Source organism: Lytechinus variegatus, chromosome 19 (genome assembly GCF_018143015.1).
Source record: "Lytechinus variegatus isolate NC3 chromosome 19, Lvar_3.0, whole genome shotgun sequence".
Classification (NCBI taxonomy): domain Eukaryota; kingdom Metazoa; phylum Echinodermata; class Echinoidea; order Temnopleuroida; family Toxopneustidae; genus Lytechinus; species Lytechinus variegatus.
The window spans coordinates 22,134,235-22,154,079 of NC_054758.1; the positions used below are offsets into that span (position 1 = coordinate 22,134,235).

At 36.7% G+C, this 19,845-nt stretch overlaps 2 protein-coding genes across 2 annotated transcripts; one reads left to right on the forward strand and one right to left on the reverse strand.

The window, feature by feature from the left end:
* Window positions 1-8,766: 8,766 nt before the first annotated feature.
* On the forward strand, window positions 8,767-10,761 carry LOC121406040 (galanin receptor 2a-like). Its single transcript, XM_041597046.1, has one exon. It carries the CDS (start codon window positions 8,942-8,944, stop codon window positions 10,286-10,288), a length of 1,347 nt encoding a protein of 448 aa, XP_041452980.1. The 5' UTR covers window positions 8,767-8,941; the 3' UTR covers window positions 10,289-10,761.
* A 4,931-nt stretch (window positions 10,762-15,692) lies between these two features.
* LOC121406105 lies at window positions 15,693-19,572 on the reverse strand. The gene is made up of 2 exons (XM_041597121.1): window positions 19,502-19,572; window positions 15,693-18,660 (listed from the first exon to the last, which is right to left on the reverse strand). Exons 1-2 carry the CDS (start codon window positions 19,570-19,572, stop codon window positions 16,863-16,865), a joined length of 1,869 nt encoding a protein of 622 aa, XP_041453055.1. The 3' UTR covers window positions 15,693-16,862.
* Between the last annotated feature and the right edge of the window lie 273 nt (window positions 19,573-19,845).

Here is a 19,845-nt window from a genome sequence, read left to right on the forward strand (position 1 = left end):
GTTAATATCTGGAAACACACAGATGGTATTTTCCATTTCTATTTCAACTTTTTCTTGAGGTAGAATTAAGGGATACTCAAGCGGGAAAATAATTGATTTAAATAGATGGGTGATATCAAACAAGTAAGTTATTGAAATTGTTATGGCAGTAGGTTTTGTATGATTCTGATACAGTTACATGTGTGGTATCATCAATGAGCCATGCAATGTCATATCTCCCCTTTTTCGTATGTTTTTGTATGAAATTCAATTTTTAATTATGCTAAATTTTCTGCTCCGAGAATATAATATAAAATTACGTCTGATTATTATTATCATTATAATGTGCATTGTTAAAATGGAAATATTTTTGTACCGATGTTTAAAAAGAAATCATGTCATGAAACGAAATAAAGAGAAAAACCATGTAATAATAATATAAAAAAACCCCAATTAAAGTGGGAATGTGACATCAGTCAGAGCATACAGTACTTATGATTTCCATATTTATGATGTCATGCATATTTATAATGTCATGCAATATTCTTGATTTCATGTATACAAATGTTTTACCAAGATGTTCTAGACCTAATATGTTTTTTCCATCCTCTGCCCATCATCATGTTGTTGTCGTAATATCTAAGGACCAACTTTCATAGATAAACAAAAGGCATTTATCTTCTTTTGCCACTCTACATCCAGGGGGTGTTTCACTCAAGAGTTCAGTGTGACCTACAGTCAAGCTTAAATGCTTATGCACACTCACATGATATGTAACACGTAATCTTATTGAATGGCATGCAGTAGCACACATCTTATGAGCACGATTTAAACAAACGTAGTGATGCTTTTTATACAGCACGCAACACTTAAATCTGTGTGAAACACCACCCCCATTATTTGGGGATATTAAGGTCAAAGGTCACCTGTTTCATTGTATGCATTAAATTATCTGGATCATGCTATGAGTGAAGAAACGTTTGAAAATCAACTTCCAAATTTGATATGATCTGGGTCCCGTAGGGTTAGAGATTGATCGTATGCTTGATTTTCACGATTGAATGTACATTGTAGTCAATTGAATCAATCGTAAAAAAATGTTCTACGATCACTGCTAAGTTTTGTGTTACGGGCCCCTGGGCCTGTTACATAAAGCTTAACCATTGATAATGGGTCTGAATTCTAAAATCAATTGTAAATATCATCCCCCACAATCAATCACTGAATCATAAGTTGAAGGACAAGTCCACCCAACCAAATGTTGATTTGAATAAAAAGAGAAAAATCTGAAAAGCATAACACTGAAAATTTCATCAAAATCGGATGTAAAAAATTTGAAAGTTTTGCTTAATTTCACATAACAGTTAAATGCACATCTTGGTCGATATGTAATTGAGGATGATGACGTCACCCACTCACTGTTTATCGAGTAAACGACAATTTGTTCTCTTTAATTATCAAAGAAGCATTTGATAGATCAATCTTGGCTTTTGTATGTATAACATGTTCTCGGGAGCATTTTCATTTAAGGAATAAGATGTTTGACCTGTTTCTGACAGAGTCTTATCCAGTAGTCACCATAGTGACATACATATGCTTCTCAAACAAAACCAAGGAGAGATGTTGTCAGGAAGTAAAACAATGTTGATGAATTATTATTATCATAAAGTCTTATTTATCCAGGGTAGCCTCATCAGTGACGTACACTGTTCTCCCAGAGGGCCCTGCTACATTTAAACACATACAAAAGAAAAAACAAAGGACAACACATTAGAACGATACAAACAGAATAAAGTTTAGCGAATTGTGTCTTAAAACCTGGAATAAGATCTTCAGTTTCTCCAATAAGATGAAATAAATGATTGCAAGGTTTCCGCCCTTCTTACTGTCGATGGAATATTATTCTACAGAATTGAACCGTGTACTGAAATCCTTTTCTTTCCCTTCTCTGTTTTACACTTTTGTATTATGATCCCATTACTATCAGCATTTCTGGTACGATATGAGCAGGTGTTTGATAATTGGATAAATAAATCTGAAATATATTGTGGGGTGGGGGTGGAATGACCAACACTGTTTGTGGTTTCCTATTATAGCTATTCTTATGATATACATTTTAGGCAAAAGCCTGAATTCAGGAACTGGCAATTTATTTTCAGGCCAAAGTTTGAGCATTTTTGTGTACAAAATATTGTATTCTAGGTGATTTTCAGGCCCTCTGATCAATTCCAACTGGCATCCCTAACATTTTGAGATGAATATTTACAATACACTCTACAATTAGCCTATGATATTTATTTGTGTAAAGAAACGACTGTTTTTCAGAGAAAAGTTATCTGTTTTCATGTTTGTAATGAAAGGAAAAGGCTAGTATATCAAATGACCTTTCAATTGGATTGGAGTCAGTTTACTTCAGATCTGGCAGTTGCAAAAGCATAAAGTGTGTTGCTCTCATTCAAGAAAGAATCATAGATCATGCTTTTTGAATGAAACTGTTAAACTTATTTGATGTTACTCAACAGGTTTTTGTTAAAATTTTATCAATTTTACGCTGAAGTACCCCTTAAGACTCGAACCCATTTGCCTATCACATGCAGTATTTAATAAAACCTGTTCAGTTTGATGCCATTCAGTTGTTTGATTCATTTCAATTGTTTGATGCAATACAGTTGTTTAATTCAGTTCAATTGTTTGATTCAATTCAATTGTTTTGGAGCCTTTTTGCCTTAAGTCATATAACTGTGTATTCAAATGGGATAAAACAAAATGATACAATTTCAGTATTTCAAGCTGTTTCCATTAAGTAAAGATGACTCCGATCATTGAAGTGAAATAGACGATGGTAAACAAAACCAGATGAAAAATAACAAAGGAACAATATTTGTAAGGTTTTTTTAAATGGAAAAACAGTTACTTAACATTGACTTTATTTAAATTAATGAACTGATAATGGGGTATCATAAAGCTCATAGTTTTCCTTGGCTATCTTAATCAAATTCTAAACTGAATGATAAATTTTGTTTTCGCTGAATTTTACTCCTTAAGCCTGTGGCATAAAACTCTTGCCATAAAAAATGGCAAATAAAAAAAAACTCTGGCAAAACAAGAAGATTGCATTGACAACCTTTTTTATGCAACAGGCCCCTTTGAAGCAAACCATGTAGTTTGCTTGTTCTGTCGTAGATATGCTCTCTATGAAGTCTAGATTATGTATAATTTTTTTTTCATGGTAAAATAAAACTCAATATGTCCCTTTGTATGTTATTACATGAAATCAAATATGATCCTTGTGTAATTGTGTTCTCATGTTTGTCAGGATAGATTTTTCTTTGTATAAAATAATGTGTTATCTCACTGTATTGAAGAGGTCATACAATTCCCTTCATACTTTGATTTGAAAACGTTTATTTCATATAAAAATGGATTAAAAATATGAAGTGTGACAGAGACCAGCAGCTCTTATTAGTCACTATATCTTTCAATAGTCTCATTAATTCAAAATTTATTTCTCATTGACTGTGCGTTATAGATAGCTTATTCTTGAAATATACCTTTTCAGAGAATATATCAAGGAGATGGGAGAGAGGTGGAAGTAATGTCGAGAGAGAGAGTGGGGGGGGGGAGGGGAGGATGACAGAGAGGATGACTGGGGAGAGAGAGAGCAAGTGAGAAAAAAAATGTGAGAGAGGATGAGAGCTAGAGGGAATGAGAAAAGATGGGAAGGAAGGTGGGGGGGGGGGGGTACAGAGAGAATGACGGGGGAGAGGGAGTGAGAAAAGATGAGAGAGAGGATGAGAACTAGAGGGAGATTGGGGATGGGTGGAAAAATGGTGGAAGGGTGGGGTGACAGAGAGGATGAGTCGGGAGGGAGATGGGAGAGAGTTGGAGGAAGGAAGAGAGGGGGTGACAGAGATGATGGGAGTATGGGTGAGAAAAAATGGGAGAGAGGATGGGGGGGGGGGTGAGAAAAGATTGGAGAGCGGTTGAAGGAAGAGAAATGGAGAGATGATGGAGAATTATTGGCTGAGAGGGAGAGAGAGAGTGAGTGATAGAGATGAGAGGGACAGACGGATTACAAATGCCCTTGATTTTCTCATCATGCTTCACAAATCCACTTGAAAGGGAATTGAATGAAAAGAGGTTTCGCACATGATGGCTCGTCACATTTGACGTTGATTGAAAAGGAATAATCATTTGCGAGAACTCGTTGAATACAAAAGAACGATGAGCTCACTTATTTGCTTGAACAATTGTTTGCAAATGTACTTGTTAATATCTTAATTTTCAATTATTTGTCTATGAAAGAAAACACTTGCGCGATTAGAATTAAGCATTGCATAAGTACTTGTTAGGAAGGTGTTGGCGATATCAGATAACGAGGTCATTGGAGACAAAAAATCAATAAAATGCTGTATCAAAGAAGCAAGTAAACTCCATTATGATGTGTAAATGAAATGCTATTGTTATCATTGAAACTAGTACTAATAATTAGATATAGAAGTAATTTAGTTAAACCCCCTGACACAGCCAGGCTCGAAGGGCGGGAGTTTTCATGAGTTTTTTTTTAAATCGTTAATAGATTTATTGCTTGTCATAAGCCCACTTGGAACATCCGTATAAAGCACCCTACAACTTGTGTTATTATTTTTATTATTATTTATTATCATTATTATTATTGTTATTGTCATTATTATCATCAATATTATTATTATTATTGTTTTTACTATTAGTATTATTATTATTATCATGATTTCATTATTATCATTATCATTTTGAATATTATTACAGAAAGTTTTTCCGAAATTTTAGGTTAATTGATTTTCCGAAGTTTTACTTTAACAGCTAACGGCCTATTATTTCCATCACATAACAAATAATATCGAGTGTGATAAGGGGGGGGGGGCTGAGGATTACTTCCAAACAGAAAGAAAATGTAAAAAAAAATACTTGTAAAACTTACATAACGCTGCTTAACCTCTAAGAAAATTGGATGCATTCTGAGTATGCTCACTCAACATCCGCGCGCACACCCAACAGCTATATTTCCACACACGTACTTCATGTGCTTAACACGCCTTTCAAAAGATGATTCTAAACTTTCATAATACTCAGTAAAAGTTAATTAATATACAAGCGTCATTGCGTATACGAGGATTAGGGATTTTGGATTCTAATATAAATATCAGTGCAGTGTGTTTCAAACTGTATATAAAGAAATGGTTAGCCGACTCGTCTTATATTCCAGGACGTTTCTTCATTTCCACCAGTCGTCATGGGTAAGTTTTCGTATACAGTTTTAAAGAGGTATCTTCTGACAAAATATGGTTACATAAGTGTTTTGATTGTAATTTCGACTTAATTTTCATTGGCAAATCATGAATCTATATTCCTTTGCAAAATAAACTACTCATCGCCTTTTCATTAAACTCTAAAACTTGTAACTAAGCTATTTTTCTCGCTCTATACTTACTCATGAAAAATTTGTTTCTTTGTTACACTCTAAAAAAATTTACCTAGTATTGTGTAAATTGATTTGCATGTTTTTCGGGTAAAAAGATTTTGTAAATTTTACACAATGTTGCGTAGAAATTTACCATTTACACGCATTATGCCTAATATAGGGGGGGGGGGTTAACCAGCAAAAATGCACGTTCCCTTAATTTGTACTCAATATTGGGTGAATTTTTGAATAAATAAAGTGGCTTTAAAAGGAGAAACTATAATTTGTAAACAAATTTTCGGCACTACTCCTATGTGTTTAAAATCGCATGCTCGATCTGTAATGAGAATCATACGTCAGAAAGAATTCGAACCAGTCGGATTCGAACCAGTCGGATTCGAACCTGCTATCTACTGCTTGCAGGGCAGCGACTCAGCAACCACCGGGCTATTCTGGTTCACGGCTAAGTCACCATGAACTGGAATACCAATTTTTACTCTCTGTTCTTATAGTGTAAATGTAGAAAATTATACACGAAGAGATTTGGCAACACGTTCAAGTTCAGTATCGTGAATGAAATGGGGGTACGAGAATGATGGTTGGTGCATAGCTTAAATCAATTAGTTACTCATAACTATCCTCCCTTTTGAAAACTTTTGTTATTTAAATGTATGTTTAGTTCCTTCAGGTTTTTAAAATGGAGGGTAGCTCTGGGGAACTTCCATTTAATCTACGCCTACCATTACAAAATGCGATTAATGTTTTTTTTTTTAATTAACGCCTATAATTTTCGACAAAAAATCCTTTGTCTTCTTCCGGTCAATGACACAATCATTTACTTCTGAAGAAGATCGTTAAATATTGAGGTTTTTAATAGGTTTGATATAGGGGAAAATGCATTCATTGAATTTGTTTGTTATAGCAAATCAATGATATTAACAGTCGATGTTAATTTTCTGGCATCAGTGAAAAGTATGACTGAGGGTTCGAATTTGTGCAGACCAGGCATAATTAGTCATTTAGATAAATGGATATTGAGTTTTTGTTTATTTTCTTTTCAAAATAGGTTCACTTTTAGCCTGTTTCTGCTTCAGTTGTGTAAAAAATATTTCAAAGTGAATTAACTAACCAATCAACTTGTTAGGTTGAAACGCTATAGGTAATACAGTGCATCCAAAACGAAACCGAGATTTATCGATGATTTATCATAACTTAATCATAAATAAAATAGACAAGTTACCTACCAATTTAAAGCCGAGAATTTTCTCTTTCATCTGAAATTACTTAGATTATTTCTCATTCACGCATGAGTGAGCAAAACAATTTGAAGAGGGGATACCAAAAAGTCACTTGGCGGGCTGTATCTGGGTTTCAAAAAGAAAATAACGTTTTTGAATAGTTCAATATCTGCTCTTTAATTTGATACCTCAATTTCAGAAAATGGTAGAAAAATAACAACGTTCTGGCTATTTAAAATAAGGCTTGAATTTTGAATGAAGAGGTTTTACAGGCTAGCGTTCAAACTCACTCGACACTCCATTTTGTTGACGATTAGCCATGCATTTATAACTTCTGTGGGTAATCGGTGAAAACACGTTTATTTAATGAAATCGTGGAAATGCAAGCATTGTTTTGAGGGAGCATAACTTTTTACTTCTTGACCATTTTCTGTGATTAAGGTATCAAATAAAATAGCAGATATGAGGGTGCCGTGGCCGAGTGGTCTAAGGCGCCTGGCTATACATGGAAAGTCTGGGGTTCGATCCCCGGCTTCGACACCTGTGCTCTTTTATCCTGCATTCAAATAAATGGAAATGCTTCACGCATTATTTGTAACTAGGTGTGTGTGTAAAAAAAAAAAAAAATTGAACTTTTTAGGCATGTGGTTTTCTATTTGAAATTTAGATACCCCCGCCAAATGAGTTTTTTATATGAGTTTTTATATCCTTTCTTCAAATTATTTTTGCACAAAAAAATGCGTGAATCTAAGTAATATCAGATGAAAGAGGAGATTCTAAGCTTTGCATTGGCAGGTCATTTGTCTATTTCATTAATGATTACGTTATGATAAATCATCGCAAAAACTCAGTTTTGTTTTTTCTGGGACGCGTCCCAAAATAAACGAAACCGAGATTGATCGATGATTTATCACAAATTATTCTTAAACAAATTTCATAAATGACCCATCATTTTAAAGCTTAGGATCTCCTCATTCATTTGAAGAAATCAATATAACTCATACGTCACGCATGAATACGTAAAAACAATTTAAAAAGAGGAAACCAAAAAATCATTTGGCGAGCGATATTTGACATTCTCTTTAAAATTTACATATTTGATAAGTTCTGCCCTTTCATATGACACCACAAACAATAACAATGCTTCAGAAATAAGAAAGTTATGTTCGTTTGAAACAGTGCTTGCATTTCAATAATTTCATTCGATAAATTTGTTTGACTGTTGCCTTTCCTCGCACTAGACAGAGGTAACAAAATAATTTATGCATGGATGATCGGTAATGAAAGGAACTGGTTGGTCGATGTTAATCCAGCTAGCTGAAAATGACTATCAAACGAGTTTGTTGAATGAAATTATTGAATTGCAAGTACTTGTTAAAATGAACATAACTTTCTTATTTCTGAGGCATCTTTATTGGTTGTGGTGTCATATGAAAGGGCAGGAAATGAACCTTTATGTAAATTTTAAAGAAAATTTCAGATACCGCTCGCCAAACGACTTTTTGGTTTCCTCTCTTCAAATTGTTTTTACTTACTCATGCCTGACATAGGGGTCATATTGATTTCCTCACATGAAACAAAATTAAAAAGACCCTAAGCTTTAAAATGATGGGTCATTTATGAAATTTGATTAAGAATAAGTTATGATAAATCATCGATCAATCTCGGTTTCGCTTATTCTGGGACGCACTGTATTGTCGATGAATAAAGGATTATTATTTTGTGAAAGCAAAATGGGAAGGCCGTTGCGCATCGCATTCTTTCATGGGGCTTCTGGCACAAAAAGGGGCATTAATGGGCATCGGATCCTATTATATTCAAAGTATCAAATTGAGCAAAAGCTGGAAACAAGAAATTGATGATTATTTGGATGAATTATATCAAAAGTATAAGAAACGCGTTGACCGGCATACTTGATTAGGGGAAGAGTACCTGGTCGATCAAGAGGTTTGATAAAATTTTCTACTACGCAGGGCGTCGTGCATGTCAGCTTAAGGCTCTTCTTTCTCATTTATAAGAACAATTAGCAGTTTAGGCGGTTGAGGGATTCTCTATGCATATATTGCCCACTATGATTGCTTTATTTCATGTTCGTTTACTGCAGACACCGATTGGAGAGGGCAAGACTAATAAAAGTTATTTCAAGTTCATGAACATCGGACAACACATTATAAGAAGCCCCCGGCCCAACGTTTTACTTGCGTCCATCGAATTCATAACGGTTCAAAAGTGAAGAAGAAGTATTCATGTTTTATAAGTCTAAAGAAACTAATAGATAGCAAACATGGAGAAGTGCATAAAGTGTAGGATCGGTCGGACAGGACTTCGATTATTGGTAGTTGCATTGGTCATCGTGGTTAATTCTTCGGAATATGTCACGGATGTCATGGAGCAGACATCAGGAACCGCGATCACAGATGTAGAGGTGCCATGGCCGACGTCATCATCCGAGAATAGTTGGGCCAACTTTGCAGCTACAGTGATCATCCAGAGGACATCACCATCTAATGAAATGGTGGGTAACACCGTACGTCCATTGCTGGAGAACTCTCTGACGTCTGACCGAGGTCAAAGACAGTCAGCAGCCGTTCAAGTCTTTAGCAGCCACTCGACCACGGTTTCTTTCAATGATCTGCTGACTGATTTAGATGCCACGGGGAGTGGTGAATGGCGATGGGAATTTTCTTGGGATTGGAACATCATCATGCAACTGATTCTCTCCCTGGTAGGTGTCTTTGGCAATGCTATGGTAATCGCTGTCATTGGGGTCCGCAAATTCAACTCGAATTCGACAGATGTCCTCATCCTAGCCCTAACCATCTCCGATCTGCTGACATCTTTGTGCAATATCCCAATTCCTCAGGCATCTCAGGTTCCCGCTTCAATCCTAGGAGCGTTGTACTGCCGCATCATCCTCTATGGGTTCCTCACTTGGGTTTGTGTCATTACTTCTACAGTCATTCTTGTGGGATTGTCCGTGGAGCGTCTGGTTGCTGTCCGCTACCCCCTTCGCTTCCGTAAAATCTTCTCCATCCGGCGCGTTTACATCTTCATCGTCTCAACATGGTTGTTCTCCCTACTCTCCTGCTCCTATTATTTCATTGATATCAAGCAGATGCTGGATGAGAACTTTTCCGAGGAAAACAATTGTGTCGCGACTGCCTCCAATGTCCCGTCGCGACTGAGGCAATTGAAAGTGTTCACTTCAATCAATTTTGTGATACGTTTGGTTATTCCAGTGGTCCTGATGATCTTCACCCAGATTGCAATGGCCTATTCTCTCCATCTGCAGTCCCGTCGCCACGATAAAACCATGTCTCAGAAATCCGGTCAATCATTTCACATCAGGGCCAGAAACCGCATCATCAAGGTGATGATCACTGTAGTTATTGCGTTCATAATCTGCTGGGCACCAAGCCAGATCGCATGGGTAGTCATCTCCTTTAACGGATCCGCTAAAGGCTACCTTGATAGCACCCTCAGGGATATCCTCAATCTCATCACTTTTATAAACTCTTCAATCAACCCATTCATCTACACATCTCAGTACCCTAAATTCCGTGCTGCCATTAAAGAAATTCTCATCGGTAAGCCTAAAAACAACGCACCACTCTTTGCAGCGAATGTATAATTCTCTTTCTAAACATCTGACTAATGTCATTTAACAATAGTAGGCCTATGCCTATAAGTACTTTTAATTCATTGAGTACTTCTTTTGTTGTAGACTGTAGATCTTGGAAAGAATTAATTTATGAGGGAGTGCCTCAGGGGTAGTTTTTTGACCCAATTTATTTTTATTGTGTAAGAATGATTTTGTCAGTCAGTGAAAGTTATTTTTATCTCGACATTCTCAATTCATCATTCTCTCATAGTTTGGCAGATGAGGAGATGAATCATTATGAACAATTTTCTTGTAAGAGACTCTTCTTACAAAAGTATTATCTTAGGTCCAGGGGCAAAACAAGCACTTTTGGATATTGATCTAATTTAGTTTGTGATAAAATAGTCTGTGTGCTAAAACTATTGGAAGCAAAAAAAAATTGATCTAAAAAAAACATTGCAAGTTTGTTTTGTTCTCTTTTATTATAGTCCAGGAATAATAGCCGATTTTTTCAACCGCAAACAAATTGCAATAGATTTTTTTTTCCACCGCAGTGCATTTCCCTGAAGTTCCCAAAATGACAAATTAAAAGTCCAGAAAAATCCCAGAAGTGAAAAAATGTATAATTTTCATGAATCCAAAATGGCTGCCATCGTGAGAATTTTCATGATTACTGGTAGTAATACTAAGACTGATCTGACCATATCTCTTTCGTGATAAAAGCATTAAACTTCCACCAGTGTTATATGTTACCATAGGCTTTAAAATGTAAGAAATAATAATTTGACCTCCACTGACCTCTATATAGAGGCCAATGATATTAGGGTCAGCGACCTTGATCAGAAAATGGATGTTTTGCATCATTATTTTGCATGTTGTAAATGTGGTTATGTACCAAGTGTTTCGATGTCATAGTAAGTCTTGCTTTCAAGTATTTGTAACATGTAATATATCCCCAGTTGTTGTGTTTCCGAACAGGCTGTGTGTCCAGACAATCGATTTTAAACAGCCATTTGTAGAAATGAACAAGCTAAGTTTCATCAATTTCTAGTACGAAATGTTGGGCAATGTTATAAAGAACAAACTAGAAGATTTTTTCAACTATTTAATTCATATTTTTAGAGTAATCTAAAGAAAAAACCGAAGGCTTCAAAACATTAGTGTCAGGACGCCCGACCTCCATCCTACATTTTTTTCTTAGGGACCTAATTAACAAGCTATGCTTCTTTTGCTTACTTCATCTCCCATTTAGGTTTTTTTTTGGGGGCGGGGGGGGGCAAACCTAATGAACGTTATGTTTATTCGTATGATTTTTATTGTACAATGTTCCTAAGAAATGCAAATAAATACTGTATTCTAATTTAACATCAAATCGAGTTGCTTGTTATGTAGCATTTCCAATTCTATTACCATTCATCACTTCCATTTAAATTAATTCATTGATCATTGAGGAGACATCCTTCGCACTTCAATACAATTAATTTTCTTTTTCAGTGAGGACAGTGAAGGACATGTTCCTTGAGATATTCAACCCGTACGGATAATTTTTCCTCACTCTCAGTCATAACACAAGGGTTTTGATAACACTTGATATTTGAAAACCATTATCATGATTCAGAATGTTTTTAGTCACACATACATGTATGAACGTGTGGATGATCAAGGAATTCATCAAAACCAGGTAAGAAGTCATATTTTTGCATATTACAGTTACCGAGCAGATCTATTTCGAGTAGTATGTGACATACCATCCCAAAATCACAAATAAGTCACGCCAGGATACCTTGGTCACATTTGCTACGGCCGCCGTAGATTCTAAAATTTCTACGGCAAGTAGTAATTCTACGGTCGCCTCAGAATTTCCACGGCCACTTACTCTAGCGGTCACATATGTTACGGTCGCCGCACGGCGTATTTTTTAATTTATGGAGAAAAAAAATCTGCGGCTGACGTAAATCCTTGAAATCATGACGTACGGTCGCCCTAGGGCGACCCTGCGCTGGCCGTAGGTTTTTGACAAATTCTACGGCAGACGCGAGGTGGCCGCAAGGCGCCCTCACGGCGGCCGAAGGGGGACTATACAGTGAGTATACCATGAATTGCTTTTCACACTCATCATGATATTTTACATTAGACATTTCATTTCAGAAAGTTTTCAGTTTCGCACCACGCCCATACACGTATTCTGGGCGGGAGGGAGGGGGTGGGTTTTCGGGGTCCGGGCCCCTGAGTAGGCAAAAAGGGGGCGCCAAAAAGAGGGAGGGAAGAAAGGGAAAGAAAAGGGAGATAAAAAAAGGAGGGAGAAAGAAGAGAAACAGAAAAGGGAGAAAAGAAAGAGATAAGGAAACAAGAAGAAGGGAAAAGGAGAAAGGGGGAGTAATAAAAGTGCGGGGGCACCAAATTAATGTTCGACCTAGGAAGGGGGGTCGGCATATTAATGTTTGACACTAATGTTCGACCTAGGAAGGGGGGACAAATTCGACCTTTGGGGTGATTCGCACGTCGCGCTCGCATCGAATAATTGATTTGATGGAAATCCTGTTAATGAATTCCTAAATTGCGTAGAATGTCCAGTTTTGGAACGGAATATAAAAAAAGTTCAGCTCGCGCTTGGCGCTCGCGTCGAATAATTTTTAAGTGCCCATCCTGTTCATGATTACCAATAATGCTTAGAATTTCCAAACTTTGGGTCATTTTGGAATATAAACAATTTTCAGCTCGCCCTGACAGATAGATAAATACCCATCCTGCTCATGCTTACAAAAATTATAAGAATATTCTATTTTCAGGTCTATACACAAGCTAAAAATCGCGTTCGCATGATTTATTTGGACTTAAACGTGTTAACTTGTTTGTAGGAATAAAGTGAAGATGTTAATAAACGCATTAGTCTTAAGTAAGAAGTACACCCTATATAGGAAACAACAAAAATTAGCATTTAACTCCACATGATGATAATAATAACAATAATAGTAATAATAATAAGGTCATAATTTACCCAAGTTAGCCCCTGGTGAAAAGGCAATATCTGTGCTTCCTGGTCACATTTGTTCTTTAAAAAAGTGGTATTACATCATATTCATGGATAGTTTGCTTTTAAAAAAGTGGTCTGCAGTTGCCCTTTTTCATGTAATTATGAAATAAGATAATTCAACATGCATTTAAGGCACCTGTTTGCCTGACGAGGAGGGGTCGCCATTTTTTGTTCGAAAAGTACACATGCATATGGGCCAAAATTATATGTCGGGCCCCCGAGGTGCAAAAGTCTCAATACGCGCCTGGTGGCTCCCGAGCAGATAACAAAAGGAGAAGGGGAAAGGAGGGAAGAAAAACAAGAGGGCAGCCGCACGTCCACCGTACGCTCGACGTACGGCCGCCGTAGAGCGTTCTACGCCATGCCTACGGCTACTCTAATTTCTACGGCGAGCGTTAAAATTCTACGGCCACCCCTACGGCCTGTAAAAAGTAGGAATCCGCCGTACGTCGACCCTGCGGCCACCGTAGATTTTCTGCGGCCGCCGCAGAAATCTCTCGAATTCAGGTATCTACGGCCACCGTACGGCAGCCGTAGAGCAATTGTGACCATGGTGCTTCTCTGTAAATAGCAAAAATAGTAATTTAGTCTCCAAAATCCCCAAATTAAAAAAATAGCTTATCTGAAAGAAAAATTCTTCTTCTTTGCATTGTGAAAAATTTGAAGTCGTGAAGTTGAATAAAAGAAAATATACTAGAGTTTCTTGGATACTACTTTTTCGGACTGCTTGGAAGTTTCACTGAGATTACACAGGATGCACATTGTTTTCTCCTTATTTCTTAAGCTCTTGCTGAATATCCTCTGCATTCAATCAAGTACTTGTATTGGTTATTGTTGGTCAATTTTAACATATTATATATCATTTTAAAGCTTAGGAAGTGAACTTTCAAGCTCAATAAAAATCTCAATATTCATTTTGGTCGACTTATTGTTGGTGTTGGTGTGGCAGGTCACATATAGTCATAGTAGGCCAAGTATAACTCAAATCCTAAATGAATTATGCAGATATGTAGGGTGACATTTATATCCCCCCGAAATGAATTCTTAAAAAAACCCAGGATTTCTTTTGCCTTTGTGCGTGTACTTTAAGAATCTGATCTGATAGATGGTAAAATGAGCATTGGCCTTTTCTTAACGATGAGTCGTTGTTTTCTATCACAAATAATAACTCAAACAAAAACAGTGTCTTTCATGTTTCATATATATTTGATTACTTATTTACATACCATCACCAACATTAACAAATTCAATTACACCTTTGTATCTGAAATTGAACTACCTTATTAGATAACAAAAAAGTAATGTCGTTGAATTTTCTAGTCCCAAACTTTGGAGCATAGTGGAATATTACAACATGTGGTATTTTATCTTTTACAACAGTCCTGGTTGTAAAACGCGTAAAACCCCACCAAGACACACGTATTACATTATTTACACAAGGTAAATTATTAAAACATACCAGACCATGTACATGATTATTGTGAAGACCGACACTTTTATCTAATAAAATTTACAATTTAAAGTCTACATATTTATGATGGTTTACTTAAAGCAAACAAGTTCGTTAATGACACTTTACAAATTCAAAGACATAAGAATTATAATCAACAGTGGAATCTACAGTGCGTCCCACAAAAAACCCCGAGATTTATCGATGATTTATCATAACTTAATCACAATAGACAAAATGACCTATCATTGTAACGCTTATTAGGATCTCTTCTTTCATCTGAAATTACTTCAATTTTTTCTCATTCACGCATGCATGGGTGAGCAAAAACAATTTGAAGAAGGGGATACCAAAAAGTCATTTGGCGGGCTGTACCTTGGTTAAAAAAAAACACATTTTTAAAAAGTTCAATATCTGGTCTCTAATTTGATACCTCAATTACAGAAAATGGTCAAGAAATAACAAAGTTCTGGTTATTTCAAATAAGGTTTAAATTTCAATAATTTCATAAAATGAAGAGGTTCTACAGGCTAGCGTTCAAACTCACTCGACACTCCGTTTTGTTGACGTTCAGTCACGCATTAAGCATGTTAAGTCTTGTTAACAATGCGATAGCTTCTGTGGGGAACCGGTGAAAACACATTTATTTACTTCTTGGCCATATTTTGTGATTATGGTATCAAATAAAAGAGCAGATATTGAACTTTTTAGGCATGCGATTTTCCTTTTGAAATTCAGATAATCACCGCCAAACAAGTTTTTGTATCCCTTCTTCAAATTGTTTTCGCTCACTCTTAATGCGTGAATGATGAATAATTTAAGTAATATCAGATGAAAGAGGGATTTTAAGCTTTACATTGGCAGGTCATTTGTCTATTGTATTTGTGATTAAGTTATAATGATAAATCATCGCTTAATCACGGTTTCGTTTTTTCTTGGACGCACTGTATAGTGAACTCTCGCATTAAATTGAAAAGAAAGAAAGAGTGGAACTGGGTAAAGAGAAATTATCGCTATGTTTTCATTCAAAAATATAAACCGAAGTTACGAGTACATAACACCTAATATCTAAGATAATATACAAATTAACAACATAAGAGCTCTTAAAATACATAAACTACAACTTTGAAAAGCTATTCCTACATCCATCAAAGGTTGACCGAGGTGAAATGTGATAATTCAAGGGAGAGTTTCATCAACAATTTCATCCGACAAGTTGTCAGATTGGACAACTTTCCTTGAATTTGATTGGCTGACAATCATTTTTTCAATGGTAATCATCGAATAAAATAGAACAAGTGAAAAACTCCCTAGATAGACATTCAATGATTGGTGTAAGGTTTTGAAAATATAAAAATAAGTGCCTTTATATAGGGATAGAAATAGAGTTCAAAGAAGCAACTCGAATACCTGATCAAGAATCAACAAAAAATAAATAAAAGTAAAAGTAGAAAAGGCAAACAAACTGAACTGAATTTGAACGTATCTAGTAGTGCACTGACTTTAATCTCATTGCTGCTTTGTTCGGCTCAACTCTGAAGATTAACAAAGTGCATATTTACATCTTTAAATAAACATCAACCAATCAAACCAAAGGGAATGTCAGGAATACGTTAAGAAGAGCCAATGAGAAATAGGAGAGTGAAGGTGAAAACAGGTGTCAGATGGAATCAGTGAACACCTGCATAGAGAAGGAATGGAGATGACTTAATAAGTAGGACAGTGATTGATGTGATGGATAAGAACAAAGTTTCTATAGAAACGGCACTGATTTAACTGAACTATGCAGATATCATAATCAAACAAAAGCAATTCCAAATCCACAATTAACCTTCCTACACTGGACCCGCGATACAGCAAAATGAGGCAATGTGTTAATAAATATCCTCTGGATGAAATGATACGACATAAAATAAAGAAATCCGATGTACATCCATTACTTCGGATCGACCTTGTGCCATTTCACCAACCTTAAATGAAATTTTGTGTAAACGTAGACCCCCCATATACATGCATATCTGTATAACTGATGGAATTAGTAAGCCATTACCTTTGTAAGCAACCAGTAGGCCTACATTGGCTATACATACTGGTTTCTTTTGGCCTAATGGTATATCACCTTATATGATTCCGAAGGTCAAAGCAATAGTTTGGTCCATTACACCAAGTTCTTCCTCCTCAGCCTCATCCACTTCTATGCTTGGGATCGCATTGGGGTCTCTCGGCATTCTCAAAGCAACAATCAACGCATTGCCCTCATTCTTCCTGTCCTCCAAATAGAAAAGGAACGTGAAGAGAAAAGGATTCAAAACCGCCTTCACTGTGATCAGAAACATGACTGCCCAAGAAAAGAGCGATGTCGGTGGAACACCCGTTTGGTACCCAAAACCAGCAAAGAGAACAGGCAACCAAGAAAAGATGTCCATGAGAATGAGGAATGAAATTCGGAAAGTGGCCCTGTGAAGGAGGTGTCGTTCATCTACTTTGGGAACGTCATCAGCAAATGGTTCGGAAGGATGGCCTGGTTCACTTTTGGATGGGCTATCAAGAATGAAATCAGGGGAAGTAGAGGCTGCGGTAGGGATCGATGAACGTGAGGATAAGTTACTAGCAGGACCGTCAGATCTAGGATATCCTGGAACCGATGCTGTTACGGTTGTAGGTGATGCTGTCATGGGTGTTTCAGATGCCGAAATCTCTGTGTTGTCAGATGCTGTAATGGGTATGAGGGGTATTGCAAAGGGTGTATCAATTACTGAAGTCGGTGTGTTGTTAGCCGAGGCAGAGGGCAATGTGGGGAGTCTGGGAGAAGGTATTGTAGCAGGCTTTGTACCTGTTGCAGTGTCAAAGTCCAGTTGGGAATCGAGTTTGGCCTGTGAATTTGAAGGGGTGCGTGAGGTAAGACCCACAGACGAACCAGAATCTTGATTGGTATCGCCTTTGTCATCACTTTTCGCACCAGGTAAGGTAAAATCTATGGTATCTTGATCAGTAGCATCAGCATGTTCGTCTTGAGGTGCAATGCATGGTGTTGGGTCAGCTATGGTACTTGGTGATGTTCCTGGTATGTTGTCAAGACCGATATCAGATTCAGCATTACCTGACTGGATACTCCGCCATTTTCTTACCAGCATCACTACATTAGAAATATCAGTGATGAGAGATGACAGAAGGTTCCAAACGAGAAGCATGTAGACCGTTGAAGTTATTGGGACATAAGGCATATCAGTATCCTCCAGTTTGTAAGAGGACCCAAGAACAGATCCGTTGTAAGACCTGGTAATGGTGAGGGAGCCAGTGTCTTGGGGCTTAGAGTGGAAGAATACAGGGATACAAAACTGAGCCAGTCCAAATCTCTTGTCAGTGTTCTCGCTAATGACCGTGATCAAGACACTAGTCACCATTGTCCACAGCCAACACATTGCGAGCATGAGACCAGAGGCTATGAACGTTACTCTTCCGCGAGGAGAGGCTGTACAAATCAATCTCTCGATCGTACTCAGAACTATCGTAATAGCGGACGCCTCGTTAGCAACCCAACCAATCAACCTGGCGATCGAACACCTACCGGACTTGGGCCATACATCCGCAATCAGGAAGTGGTCTTTGCCATTTTGGACATCCGCGGATGTGATCAAGACCATGTATATACCCATAAAAAGGTCTGCCACGGCTTGTCCGATCAAGAATCTGTTGGTCACCTCAGCCACCTTTAGTTTGTTGTCTATCAAGCGAAGTAGGATGACGGCAGCGTTTCCTGTGAGAGCCGAGGATGATAATATCCAAGCTAGTATAGTCAATGTACGACCAGGCAAGAGCTTACCACAACTTTCATTAGGGCCAGGTGAAGATGTTTTGATACACTTTGCATTTACAGCATCTTTCAGAAGACAGCATATGCGATAGTCTGAGATGGATCTATAAGAACAGGATACATGAAAAGAGAACACACATGACGTAAGAAAGACTAAAATAATTAACATAATTCTCATGATATGAACATTTGGATCATTTGATAATTTAATGATTTTCTTTTTTCAAGGGTCAGATTCATTCCAATTCAATTCAATGTGTACTTTTGGTGTCTAGTATCTTTCGTTTGGTGTAACAAAGCGCTACGCAATTTTACCACTAGATATACATTCTTGCAGACACGCTGCAAGAAGTCATTCTTCAAGATTATAGCAACGAGAATATATAGTTAGTTTGAAATTACTGATTTAGTTCTAATGTAGTATAATGAGTTCAAAAACGGATGCGGAACATGAGTGAGTAAACAAAAATAAGCATAATTTTTTAAACTGTAAGCAATACTGAATTATTATAAGCTGGTCAAATCTGAAAACAAAAAAATGCAACATGTAAAGTGTCCATAACGTTGCTATAATAATGATAATAATAACTAGCATTTAGTACGCTCTCCATAGTTAACTATATCACAGCGATTACAAACAAGAGTACATTTAAAAGAAATTAATGGGAAAAGAGGTATGTTTTTTAGAAGTTTCTTGAATTGATCTGAAGAGTTTGATGATATAATGAAAGTGGGTATGTTATTCCATTCTTTAGAAGCAGTAACACTAAATGTGCGATAACTTTTTTTTGTACGAGTGCTATACTTTTCCTTTGATTATTATGGATTACACCTAAATGCACTGTTTTCAAGATTTGTCTACATCAATTCTGAATTTATGCTATGAAATCAAAGAGATAAACCTTTCGATGAATAACATGATATTTTGTATTCCGCTGAACTTACATAAATTGAAGGGATTCCAAACCATTCAAGATGTTGGCTGTAAGAGGTGATGGCAGCTGTTCATTGCCCATCAATCTTTGATAAAATGACACGAAAACATGTAAGATTTATATATAATATCGGTATGTTATTGATGTAATAGGGTGAAGAGTGTGTTCCTAATGTGTTCACATGGTGAACTATCGTTCACAAAATAAACATCCAAAAGCAAAATCAGAAATTCTGTCAATAATGCACTTTATGAGGAAAACTTGACCAAGGCCCGTTTCATAAAAGGTACTATTACAGAAACTTTTCCATCGAATGGTAGCTTCCCTGTAATACTTGATTGTGTTGGCTGATTA

Bases quoted from the DNA above. Each gene is read 5' to 3' on its own strand.
- LOC121406040 (XM_041597046.1), top strand. From the start codon at position 8,942: ATGGAGAAGTGCATAAAGTGTAGGATCGGTCGGACAGGACTTCGATTA.
- LOC121406105 (XM_041597121.1), bottom strand. From the start codon at position 19,572: ATGGGCAATGAACAGCTGCCATCACCTCTTACAGCCAACATCTTGAAT. The intron at 18,661-19,501 runs GTAAGTTCAGCG...CTGTTCTTATAG, and splicing joins TTGGAATCCCTTCAATTTAT to ATCCATCTCAGACTATCGCA.